Genomic DNA, 13,725 nt, shown 5'->3' on the forward strand with positions numbered 1-13,725 from the left:
GGACAATGGCGGCCTGTTCCTTTATGCGCGACAGCGACAGAAGTTAGCCTCGGTGACAGCTTTTAGGTTGGCCGAATTAATCAAGTCGGCCTTCCGTGCTCTAAAAATCGATGGAAGCAAATTTTTTTTTCATCAACCCAAGATTTTGCGATACACTTATATGAAACGTTAAAAAAATATTTTGAAGATTATACAGGGTGTACGCTCCCGGGAAAAACCTTGAAAACCTGCTATTCTCAGGGAATTTGTTTTACCTCTTGAAAAATCAGAGAATTCTCATGGAATTTGATTGGAATTTAGAGAATTTAAAAAAAAATTGCCTTTTTGATAATTTTACTCTTCTTTAGTATTTAAGAAATATATGTCTAACATATCTTTGCAATATTTAAGTTTTTTTAAAAATGTAATTTTTTAAATTAAAGATCTATTTTTCAAAATATCAAGATCTTATGTAAGTTTCATAGAAAATTGTTCAATTTTTTTTAATAGGTAACATTTAAATAAATTAGTACTCCTTATTCATTTAATAAATAAATAAATAATAATTTAATAAATAATTTATTTAAATAAATTAGTATTCTTTAAGACATTTATACTAAATTATTTTTTGTTTTATATATTTTTGCATATATTTTTAGTGTTGAGATATAGTGATATATCGCACTTATTGTCCAAATTAATTTTACAATTAATAAATCAATTAAATGCTAGAAAAACTGCACACTTGATAATTTTGGAATCGTATGAATAGAAAACATTAGAAAGCGCATGCAGCAAAGAAACTTATTTTAAAAAGCTGCGTCTACAAATTTTCTTATTTTACTTGAAATTTAAACGAAAATATCTGGAAGATCAGAGAATTCTCAAAGAAATTTTTTACGAAATTTGAGTAGACACCCTGTTATGTCGAGAGATTATGCGTCGAAGGCTGTTGTTAATTAATCGTCGCTAATTGGCCGCTCAGTTTCGACTCTCGGACTCTAGCCGAGGATAACAACGAGCCTAATAAGTGCAGCGTATGACGTGTACGTTGACCATAAATACGGATCATCCCACCACTCTGGCCATTATTACCGGCTCTTTTCTCCAAATTGCCCGCTCGTCGTCGCGGTACAGTGCACATCCAGACGGCATATATACCCACGCTTCGCTTAGCGTGTGTGCGTGTCCCACGCACACGCGACACACCTGTCCCAGGTTCGCATGTACGCTCTCATCTACGTACGGGTACACCTGCGACCACAACGACACGCGGCAATTCCGTGGCCGGCGCACCCTCGGCTCTCCGAGAAGGCCCTGCATCGCGAGGAGGCGACCCTCGTCGTCTCCGCTTCTTCCTTTTCCAGGCCTGCGAGACCCACCTTCCCGTTCAGTATCAGGGAACGCCTTGTCGAGCGCGCCGCGCCGAGTAATCGAATTTCGAACCGCGTTGCATCGTCCGTTTCAAAAAAAGGGTGAAATTAGCGCGAAAATTTTCGGATACGGTCGAAAATTGGAGGTTGATCGCAGTTAAAAAAAAAAAAAATAATGAAAAAAAACGCGAAAGTGTGTTAAAGCCATAATGAAGTACGTGAGTATATAGCTTTGAGTCGTACAATTTTTTCTCGGCGCGGCGTAATAAAATTTAATGAAACGCGAGATGCTTAAATGACAGATATGGTGCAAGAAACCGTGGACAATTATGCGATCGACCGATATAATTTCTCGTATATATAATAATTTTTTCGTTAACTTTGTCGCTTGATCGAGCGAATGTTCGAGTCGATATAAAAGGAAATGCCGATGAGTGTTCAATCAGGAAATGCGTACATACAACGCAACAGGGGATGACTGGCGATGCGAATGACGCGATCGTCAACAATGCGTGTATTATCCGACAATAGTCGCGAATCGCCGTTTAATGAAGCTGCACGTGGTTGCGTAATGATGACGAAGGAAAGGGCATCGCTGCGATAAATTTGTTGCGGGACAAATCACGCGACGAAAGTGAATTCAATGATGAGGCCGCCGTTGGATCAATGATAATTAATGAAGCTCGAACGAGGGACAATTGTGGAGCTTATTTCGAATCGAATAGAACTATATATACAAGGAGAATAAAATTAAATAAATTCGGACAAAATCGATCTTTCAAGGAAGATGAAACTCTTCGATTGCGCTCAATGTCTGATGACGTTTAATCGGCGACGTTCGTCGCGATGGCGAGGCTGCAACGAGACGACGGATCCTCTGGTGACGACGAAACGTCCGTCCACTCGACGCCGTCAACATCGTCATCACCGTCGTCACTTGGAGTCCTCTCCGTCAACCTCCAATGTTCGATTTCTGACCGCGATGCGTAGCTTCAGCGCTTCGTGGAAACGTCGGAATAAGCGTCCGAAGAAGCTTCTCGTCAGAAACGACGAGGCCGAACCGTCAAGACGCGTGGGAATTCCGTGGACGCTGAACGGAGTACACCTGAGGAAGAGGAAGATTCCCATGAGGGTAGATACGTCGAGAGTCAACGACACCGGACAGAAGGGAGTCAACGGGGTTGCCGGGGAGCTCGAGCGTGAATATTACGAGCACCTGGAGGCGCTCAAGTTCCTCATCGATCCGCCACCGTGTTTCCGCAACACGGAGACCCGGCAGAACTTTGAGAACAAGCTGAACAGCCTGGATTTCAGGCGGATGAATACCGTGGCGATCCCCGAGGGACCCTGGACCCTCGGATCCCAGATGTTGAGAAGCTCTCCCGACGGATTCCGCCCGAGCCAGGGCCTGACTCGCGAAAACGACGTTTCCGAGAGATCGTACGCGGACACGCTGGACCGCATCGTGGAGGAGCATCTGAAGATCGAGCGCACGATGCTGGATCTATTTGTCAGGGCGCCGATTTTGAAGAACCGACACGGCGAACAGGTGTTTCTCGCGGCGCGCGAGAACAAGACCGTTCGCTTCAAGGACGAGGTGAAGCCTTCGGGAACATCTGTCGAACACGGGGAAGGGTTGAGACTCGGGGAGGAAGACTACGAAGGGGTGGGATCGAATAATCGTGTAAAGACGGAGATTACGAAGGAGGAGGTGGACGAGGGCTTGGACTTTTGTCCAGACAAACCGCCGGGCGAGAGTTCGAACGTGTTTGATGTCGAAACAGGGAACGGTAGGTATAGCGATTAAAGTCGATTGGGGAACATATAGGGTTGTATATATTTGAAGGGAACAGGTGGATAACATGTATTATGTGTGTAAAAAATATTCATAAAATTTTCGTAGATTTTTTTACGGATAAACATTGTTTAAATAATGTTTAATCATTGAGGTATCGGAAATTTTTGCAAAAACAGTGTTAATAATTTAATTACGAGCTGAACGAACGTTTTGCGCGGTTGGAACCCAAGTTTCTCTCTCGCATCAATCCAATTTCGCGTTGACATCAACAGTGCGCTTCTTGTCGCTGAAATTCGATCGCACTTATAGGCCGTTCTTGCCGTAACGAACGAAACGGTGCAATTAGTAACGCGTCATTACGTTCGCTTTTTGAGGGTCATCCGATTCTTTAAATAGGAAGGATGTACTAGAGTTATAACCACGTCGACGCTGTTAGTTAATAAAACCAAGCGATTATTACATCATTAATCATTAATTTAATCAGTTAATCATTTACTAATCATTATTTATTATTAATTTATTAATTTAATAATTTAATAAATAATTTAATAAATTAATTATTAATTTATTAATTTATTATTAATTAATTTTATTATATAATTTGAAAAATAGTAAGAAGAAATATTAATTTTCTCATATTTTTTGAAATAATGAATTTTTAAATAATGAGCAATCATTCGTATTTTTATCGGTATTTCTATTATTCTCTTACATGATTTATTTTAATCATATTTGTTGAAGTCAACGACAAAATTATCGTAACAATTTCTTCGCGACAGTCTTCCGTGCTCGACATTTATCGATATTACGGTCGATCGAAACGATGGCTTTCGATTTACGTCGCAAAATTCGCAGTCGCAGTCTCGATCGAACAATGCGTCACCGGAAATGGCAATCTCCGTTTGTTGAGCGGGTTTGTTCGAACGGAAATTGTTTCTTTATCGCGAACAAGTCGCACGCTAGATATCTAGAACAGTTTGTTCGCGTACTTGGAAAATGTAAAAAAGCGCACGCTTTAACCACATTAAACGACCAATTTAATAGAGTAGAATTAATAGTTGAATCAATCCTCAAATGATCAAACCCAGTTGGTATCAGAGAGAGTATAATTTGGGATCTTTATATCCAAGTTATATCATTCCGTTAAATATCTATAATATTAAAAAATAATTAAAATTAAAATATCTTTAAAATTAAAAAATAATTATTTCGATTAAAAATGACGCTCTGCGATTTTTCACGGAAATCGCGTTGAATGTAAAAATCAGACACGAGAGCGCGGGCTCTTAGATCCGTCGAATGTACGCGATGCGTGACGATCGATTATGCAACGGACGCGCAATAAAATATGTCACGCCGACCTGGGATTGCGCAAGCGATGAGCGACGGCGGTGGCGATCGGATCGAAGGAAATCCCCCGACGCGACGCGAGAAGGACGCGAAGGGCGCAGGAAGGCAGGGCAGGAGAGACCATCCGGAGACGAAGATGGAAGACGTCGGATCGCGGAAACGTGGGCTTGGCACCTTCGGGGCATGACGGGACGCACCCATCGTGCGTATTAACGCGCCCATGGCGAACATGGGGTCCCGGTACCGGCTCGCTATAAATGCGCGTGTGTCTCCCCTCTAATTTTTCCCCGGGGAAAAATCCGTCACGTAATTTATACCGTGAAGCCAGCCGTGTGCAGTTTTTTTTTCATAATAACGCGACTGTAAATTAAAAGGGACCGGGGTTTGTATTAATTTTTATGGGAGAGAGAAAGAGAATATATAATATTAATAACATTAATATATATATAATATACATATATAATTATATAATTATACAGAGTGTATAATTCTAAATAAGTACAGTAAAAAAAATTCAAGGGGATATTCCTTGGCTTATTTTATGAAGAAAAGGTCTTATAAACATATCTTAAACTGCTTCGTTTTCAAAATACAAAATGTCAAAGTTGTGAAAAAAAATAAAAATTTTGAAAATTTCAAAAACGTTTAAAGATATTTTATTCAGATTTGATACACGTATATGTGATATTATGAACCATTTTTTAATGAAATTATAAAACATTTTTAGATTCACCAGGGTCGTGCGTATATAAATAATCATATTAAGTTTTTTTAATGAAAATGGTACGCCACTGTTTTTTTCCAAGTTTAATAATTTTTTAAAAATCCCCAACTGAAACTCTAAAATTGGCTCTTGATTTTTTTGAAACGATAAACAGTTTTCAAATTAAATTAAAAAATTGAAATTAAATTAAATAAAAATTGTAAAAACTGTAATTTAAAAGCTGAATATCATGTGTATCAATAAGCCACCTGCTTTATTCTGTTTAATATTTTGAAGATTCGAAGTTCGGTGTGCTTATAGTCAGTCTATATCCCCCACATTTTTCATATTTTTTTTCACAATTTTGACATTTTGTATTTTGAAAACAAAGCAGTTTAGAATGTATATGTTTCTATGACTTTTTTTTCATAAAATAAGTCAAGGAATATCCCTTTAAATGTTTTGTATTTACTTAGGAAACATCCTGTATATGTATATAATTATATATAGAATACATATAATTATATATATACATATATATATAATTATGGAATTATGTAATACTATATCTGTATCCACCCCGATTTTCATCCCCCTCTATCGTGTTTGTGACAGCCTCCAATTCTGCTATCTAAGCTTCTTCGATCGAATTACGCAATTAATACGATATATTTTATCGCACTCGGTGACTTTCGTTGCGTAACCGCAAGGTCACAACTATCCGATCTGCGCAGAGCGTAGGCTTTTTTACGACTAATACTATCGAGCTTCCGTTCCATCGGATTCCTTATTTTAGCTACATTCGCTCCTTTCGCTCCGGATCGAGTTACGATGAGCGTCGCCGAATTAAACGGGTCAACTCGCTGAAATACGAGAAGGCGCGTTCGTTCGACGAAAAAAAAAAAAAATAAATCTATATAAAAAGAGTTACTCCGTCACTTCCGGATCTCATGCGACGCACGTGTGTGCGTGCGTCCGTGCCGTGACGCAATGAAAAGTGTGGAAAATAGATGGGTGCGCGAGTCGACAGTCGCTCGACCGGCATTGTGTGCTCGGAAGGAAGTCCAACTCGGAAGCGGCGCTATTCATGAATTCAGAGGGGATTCTAGAGGGGACGCGTATACGTGTGTACGTGCGTACCCCTGTGTGCTAATGCGCGTCACAATTGTATCCCTGCACACACAGTTTCGTGTATGTGTATGTATACTTGTACTCTCTTCTGTAGATATCCTCCGTCCCTTCTCTTATAAAAAGGAGGTACATTTTGCGATAAAAATTTTGTCGAGTACTCTTATTTGACGTATCTAACATCTAATCAAAACTGACGTCATAGACATCAAAATGACGTCATTTTGACATTTAATGACGTCATCGAGACGTCAAAATGATGTACGCTTGCTACCTGGGAAGTGTAGGCTGATTCGTATACCCAAACTATATTCCAAGTAGCAAACTGACGTTATTAAACGTCAAAATGACATTATTTTGACGTCTAATGACGTTATTCGACGTTAAAATGGTGCACGTTTGCTATCTGGCTACTATATGTAACATCTTTGATCGCGGAATAAGTGAGAATTTTGAGATCGAAGCACTATAGAAATTCCGATGACGGGATTCTCTTTCCGTGTGCGTACGCATCATACAGATTCACCTGGATCGAACATGTGAGGTATGCAATGTATGTAGATGCACGACGAAACACGTGACTCTTGACTCGGGTGGGGAACGCGGGCGCGTTTTACGCGAGTAGTCCGGGTCCACTCGTCGTGTGGTCAGTGCATAATCGCGATTCACGAACCCTACAGGTCGCGACATCGCGCCATGCGATATGATTTGCTGGTGGTTGACGTTTTAACACGGACGACATGATCGTCGTCGGGATCCTCGCCTAAATTTAACGCGCGTGTCTCGTGCACGCACACATACTCGCGATTTTTTTTTGTGGACTGACTAATCGATATAGTGCGTGAAAGACTGTTAGATTAGCATCTTCCGGAGATCTGTCATGAGAATATCATGTGTCGAGGAATCTTGCATAAAGCAATATAAAGTTTAAAAATTTTCTCTCTTCTTGAATGTTATTTATATTTAAAAATTTATATTGTAATTTTATTTATATTTATTTGTATTATAATTTTATATTAAAAAAATTTTAATCACAGTTTATGTTGCGAGCAAACGAAGATAATTTTTAACTTGGAATGAGACAATTTTTCTGAGATTCGCGCACCGTAACATCGAAACCATTTCTTTCAGATGACACAAAAGTCGAGCAGAACTACGCTAATCAGAACGGTGCTCTGAAGAGCTGCCAGAGCGAACAACAACGAAGCGACGTTAAGAAAAGTAAGTAGGTCCTCTCGTTATCGACAAAAGGAGACGGGATATATATATAGTTGCGGGATGCTGGATTGGACCACGCTTGTTTGCATGATCACTGAAAACACTGTACATACACGCGATTTCTTCTCTCTTCTTTTCTTCATCAAGCGTCATCTTGCGATTGCAACTGTCTGATGGAACGATCTCCCTAAAAACATGTCGAATTGTCTCAAGTAGGAAAGAAACTAGGATCTAAAATATAAATAAAAGATGCAGGGTACGTATATATTAAAGTTGTAGTGTAGCAAATTTTCTCGGAAATTAAATATAAAAATGTATCTGAAGATTAAAATATCAGCAGTTGTCAAAGATTCTCGATTAAAGAAGAATAATTTTTGAGTAGTTATTAAATTATACTAGTTTACAACCAAAAATTATTTTAAACCAGACAAGGTGTTTGGTTTAAAAAATAAAAAAATAAAATTTTTTTTATAAATTAGTGTTATTAAAGAAATTTAAAGAAAGTATTTTAATTTTAATATATCTCTTAAATATTTATTTTCGTTAATAAACTTGTTTATGCCTCAGTCCCGAGACATCCATGTGTTCAATAGAAATTCGTGGGAGAGATCGAAGCTATAACTTTCTGCCTAATATTCTTCTATACAGTAACAGCTTTTTTTCACGTAATACTCTTAGAAACTTTAAATTTCCGCTGATTTTTCCCGCGAAAAGCAGGGAAATCGTAACGAGCCGTCGTCTTTAAACGTAAAAATAAAGCCGCGTCGGAAACGCACGTGAAAGAGAGAGACAGAGAGACAGAGAGAAAAGTCCCGAGTAGAGAACGCGTATATAGCGAAACGTTACGTGGAGGCGAAAAACGGACGAGCTCGGAGAAGTTACGTAAAACGACCGCGACGGGATATTTACGGAGAATCCTGCGCGAGAGAGAAAAATAGAGAAGAAAAAGAGGGCGGAACGCGCGCTCTGAGAGCTTCTTCCACGAATGTCGCGAAAAACGTCGTCGTAGGATATCGCGATCATCTCTCGGATTACGCGACCGACGCGGAGGACAGCGAGGTCGTCTTCGGGATGCCTCAGGGTGGCAGCGCGCGGAATCGGAACCGCGGCCGCAAGAATCGGAACCGACGAAACCGACCGTCTCTTGAGCGTCTTCCGGCGAATGTCGCGGAATCGTCGCGGAACCCCGAGAGGAAACCTGAAGAACAGCCACCGGCGACCTCGAGGAACGACGACGACGATGACGACAACATCATCGACTTGAAGGATTCCGTTTCGGACGACCCGATCGAAGGCGGATCGTCGAGTCGCCGATATCGAATCCAACCGGACGATAAATGCAGGATCGAGAAGGTCGAACTGAAGGAGTCTCGCCCGGGGACGATCGAGATTACGACCGTCAGCAGTCTACCTCTGGAGGCGACGATCGGCCATATCGCCGGGGTGGGTATCCTGGAGACCGGAAGCGGCGACTGGACGACGGTGACGATATCGGAGCCGGTGGAATCGATACGGCCGTTTCCTGGCTACGAGAGGACCGAGCTCTCGCGAGCGAATGGAAGTCGATTGGAGATTCGGGAGGTCGACGACAGCGATACGGAGGTCGATTGCCAGCCGACGATCGTCGAGCTCGAGTCTGCTGCGGAAAAGGTCGAAGGATTCAAGAGTTCCGAAGAATCCAAGTTCTTGAACGAGCGAGTCGGGCAGCAGCACTTTGTGGCGCAGAGGAAGTTCTCCAAACCGGAAACGGAATCGCCGACCTCGATGTGCGCCACGGTGATGCCCAAGGATGTGGAGAGGAAGCTGCGAACCTTCATCGAGGGCCTACAACTCCCGAGCTTCTCCGAGGAAGTGGCGGAGGACGCAGGACGATCTCTCGAGAAAGACGTGTCACGAGACGTTTTGACGGAAGAGAGCAAGTACATGGAAAAAGCGATCGGAGTCTCGCGCCGGAAGACGAGGAAGCGCTCGATGTCGGCGGCGTCGCATTACGCCCGTAGCTTCCTGGACATCATCCAGGAGGAGGGCGAGAGACTGTCGGAGGACGAGGCGCAGCACATCAGGGATTTCATAAACGAGGAGATCAGCAAGTATCGGCGCGAAGATAGACGTTCCGTCGAGAGGAGGACGGACGATCCTGAAAAGCTCGAGAGAGCTTCCGAGAAGCTGGAATGTGATGTTAAGATTAAGATCGAGACGACGGAAGGTGACGTTTCGGAATTAAATTCGAGCTACAAAGTAAATAATCGCGAAGAGGTCGAGCAAAATATTGAGACGAGTTCGGCGAATCCTGAAAAGCAATTAACAAAGGATACCATATTTGCTGATGAAGTAACAAACGAGAAAGATGACATGCTGTCTCGCGAATCTATGGAAATTATAGCGACGCAAGATAATTCAAGGATCGAGAAAATCGAGATCGTGGAAGAGGATGCTGAAAACGTCGCGAATGATAAAGAGGAGAACGTCGATGAGGCAAAGGAGACGATGAAAAGTAACGTGACAGCAAGCGAGGCGAGTGAAGCGAAAGGTAATAAATTATTGCCCGAGGACGAGACGCTTGCCAGTGAATCGGAGGAACGCGGCGTTTCGCCGAAAGACTTCGCCGAAACGGTGATCAACCATCCCCCCGACGTATCACAAACGAAGAAGGAGGCTGATTCATCCTCGAGTCCGTCGCGAATGAAACGATCTCCGCCTGTTCCACCTAGAAGATCGTCCAGTTTCGGCTACGAGCCTCAGAGACCACCGGCGCTACCTGAAATAGACTATATCTCGAGCTGCCCTAACATTCAACATCAGCCTCTCGAGTCGCCGCAACGACCAGAACTTCCGGAAACTCGCGAAAGGTCTTCCGCGTCGAGGAAAATTTCCGGTAGCTCTTCTTCTGCTTCTTTTTCTTCGACTGTCGTCGGCGAGAAGTCCCTAAGTCAGACGGGCATTGTTTCGAAAGGTAACACTGAGGAAAGCCGATCGATCGCGTCATCGGGTATTCGCGACGATGATCCGTCATGCTCGCGCGACGTCGGAACGCTCAGCGTCGCGTTGGCAGGCGCGACGAGGACGGAAATAACGCGTCGCGGGGAAGGGGAGGTCGCGGCGACGCTTGTTGCAGCGGCGACACACGATCGAAGCGCACCGCCGAGCCGGCAGGAGGGTGACGCGGAGGTGCAGAGGTGCCTTTTTTCGCACCAGGACGAAGATTCGCGGAAGAAGGTTCCTTCTGCGACCTACGAGTCGTCGAAAGACGCTAAATCGGATTCCTCGGCGAAGCGAAGCGGCGGAGGATCGACGATGGGGAATTCGAGTACGAAGACTAAGGGAAGGTCCGAGCGAGAAGAGAGGAAGGAGAAGTCGAGCGTCTTTCAGCGATTTACGAAGAGCGAGAAGAAGTCGGAGACTTCGAGGATGATCGAACGACACGAGAAAAGCTCGAGCGCTAACCAGCGCGATTTCAAATATTCGACGTGGGAGTCGAAGCGCGAGGAGAGGCACGAAGAGAAGCACGAAGAGGAGGAGACTCGCAGCTCAGCGTCTCGGCAGAGCAACGCGAGGAATTCGTCCGACGACGAGGCGAGCTCTCAAAGGCCGGACGTCTCGGCGAGCGAAAATCCCTCGCCCGAGGGCGACGTTCAAGGACACGATTCCTCCAGCAGCACCACGTCCTTGAACACCGTGAAGCGTCGCTCGTTGGACGCGTCGTTGGCCGACATCGATACGATCGTTCACGAAACGAAGGAGAATAACGAGGAAGACTCCCCTTTGAAGCGAAAGCTTACGTTGCTGAAGAGCGCAGATGAAACGTCAGAGGGGAACTCGAAATCGCCGCAGCCGGTTTCTTACTCGCCCGTGGAGGATCTTTACGACCTGAACGATACCGAGGATGTTCGCGAAGAAGTCTCGAAGCGACCGTCGTCCCTTCGGGAGCTCTGCGTGAGGAGAATCTTATCCATGCCGTTCGGGTCGCAGATGATCGACGAGATCACCGCGCCCAAGCTGAACATCTTCGAGAGTCTGCGGATTCTGCAGAGGTTTGTGAACGACGTGCCGTGGACGAGTGCGCAGCATAACGATAACGCCCGGCGATTGAAAGCGTTGCATGGAGTGAGTGATGCTCGACGACGCGAACTAACGAAAACCCAGGACGGGAGCGAACCGCCGCTTCGGCCTAACGACATTGTAAACGCTGTTTCAGACCGCACTAGCGTTAATATTGAGTTGTCAGAGTCAGCGGACGGCGAGATGGAGGAACGATGGCGGGCTCTGTCCACCTCGGAGGATCCCAGACTCCTGGTGTGCCTGTCGCCGTCGCAGCAGGCCTCGCGGGTGCGCGCGAGCGCGGACACCCTGCTGGATCTTCACCGCAAGTTTCTAAATCGCTACAGTTATCGAGAGGACCAGCCGCGATGCGTTCCTGTACCGCGATATCGAGTACAGATCCGTCCGACGACTCGGATAGACGATGACGCGACCTCGAAAGCCTCGTCTTCTCGAGCGACTCTTCAAGATACTATGACAGAGAGATCGAGCTGCAGGCTACTGGAGATTATCAAGGAAGAACGAAACGGAGGAACGAAAACGACGACCGAGAACGATGCCCTAGATTCCTCAGGGCGGAGCGGAGGTCAAGAAAGTCTCAAGGTCGCCCGACCGAGCGACTGGTCGAATCTAGTAAATCGCGATAACCGAAGTGCCACCGCGAACGAGCTATTTCTGGCGGCGACGAGGGGCGAGGACGGCGACGATAAGCCGAGTGGTCACGTGATCGATCAGCTTAAGATTACGAAACCGCGGTCCAGCGCGGCGGAGACCGACGGACATCGTCATCCGTTGGCGAACGGCGCCGCGACAGTCCGCGATTCGGAGAGATCGAGAAGCGCCATCATCGATCGATCGATGGACGTCGTCGGGAAGAGGACGCCGCCTCTTCTTCGAAGATCGGCCGATCCCGGCAGACACGTGAATCCGGCGCTGATCGATGACAGATTGGAGGTGCCGCCGTTGCCGAAGCGCGCGGTTACGGTCGACAGATCGTGCATCGACACGACGAGCATCTTCGATCAGAATCCGCCGAGGAGTCACCTGGAGCCGCGAAGACCCTCGCGTCACGAGACCGACAAGCTGAAGCAGGTGGCCGCGGTGGGGATCATGGACAAGCTGAAGACCCTGCAGACGGAAACGTCGCGGCGACTGGACGGTGACAGGAGAGGCTCGTTGCCGCAGGAGTACTTTGTTCAGCAGCTCAAGTACATCGAGTTGTTGGAGGAGCAGCTGAAGAATGTCTTGCTGGCGGAGGAGGAGGAGAGGAAGGCCTTCGAGGAATTTCAAACGCACTTACGGAAAACGTCGCCCATCGAAGAAAGAACCGGGAAGAAGAGAGGTGACGTAAATTTCGAACGCGAAAACGATGAGCAACGGAGGCAGCCAGGTAACCGCGAGGAGAAGAGCAACGAGCGCTTCCTGGAAAATGATAGCCGTCGAAGCGAGAAACCGGAAATTCAGCGGGAACGCTGGCGAGAGAAATCGCGGAATGTGGAAAAGACTCGCACGGAGACGATCGATAGAGCGGGGAGTCGGCAATTTTCCACAAAGGTATCTCACGAGAACGGCATTCGCGAGGAATTCTCGGAGAGTATCGAGCGTAAGGACGAGCAGCGCCACGTGATCACCCGGGGGACGACGGGGGGAGACGCGAAGGGAACATCGGGGAACGGCACGTCCGAGGAGACGCCGAGGAACGATTCCAAGGTGTCTAATGAGAAGGAAACTCGGCGCGAGTGGAAAGAGAGACCGACGACGTTGCCGACGAATGGCGAGGCGTTTCGCCAACGGATGTACGACGAGTACGTGGACAAGGTGCTGGAGCGACAGGAGCGGAAGAGCCACAAGGTCGTGAAGATCAGTTCGCGCGAGGACATGGGGCGTAAGACCGATGACAGGGGTGACATGAGCGCGATGGCTAGGGAGTTCATCGATAAGGCGCGGAAGAGGTTGAACAGGTGCGGGATCGATCTCGACGAGACGGATCCCGAGAAGGAGCGGGAGGAGGAGAACGTGATTAACGCGAGGTTCCTGATCGACGGCAAGGAGCTGCGGGACGCGTCCGGCAAGCTGCCGAAGCACCTGCGGGAGTTCCTGAACATCTCCACCATGTCCGAGGACGAGGCGGGCGGTGA

At 45.9% G+C, this 13,725-nt stretch overlaps 1 protein-coding gene across 1 annotated transcript in view; it reads left to right on the plus strand.

The window, feature by feature from the left end:
* Positions 1–812: 812 nt before the first annotated feature.
* The window catches only part of LOC145946227 (uncharacterized), a 56,548-nt gene continuing 43,635 nt past the window's right edge, over positions 813–13,725 (plus strand). Inside the window, exons 1-3 of the mRNA XM_083055753.1 lie at positions 813–3,142; positions 7,463–7,552; positions 8,559–13,721. Of these exons, the coding sequence (XP_082911879.1) occupies positions 2,140–3,142; positions 7,463–7,552; positions 8,559–13,721 (6,256 nt within the window). The 5' untranslated portion in view covers positions 813–2,139. The remainder of the gene's footprint in view (positions 3,143–7,462; positions 7,553–8,558; positions 13,722–13,725) is intronic.

The sequence above is a fragment of the Prenolepis imparis genome, unplaced genomic scaffold, assembly GCF_030444845.1.
Source record: "Prenolepis imparis isolate NDT839.2.m4 unplaced genomic scaffold, iyPreImpa1.0 SCAF_15, whole genome shotgun sequence".
Classification (NCBI taxonomy): Eukaryota; Metazoa; Arthropoda; class Insecta; order Hymenoptera; family Formicidae; genus Prenolepis; species Prenolepis imparis.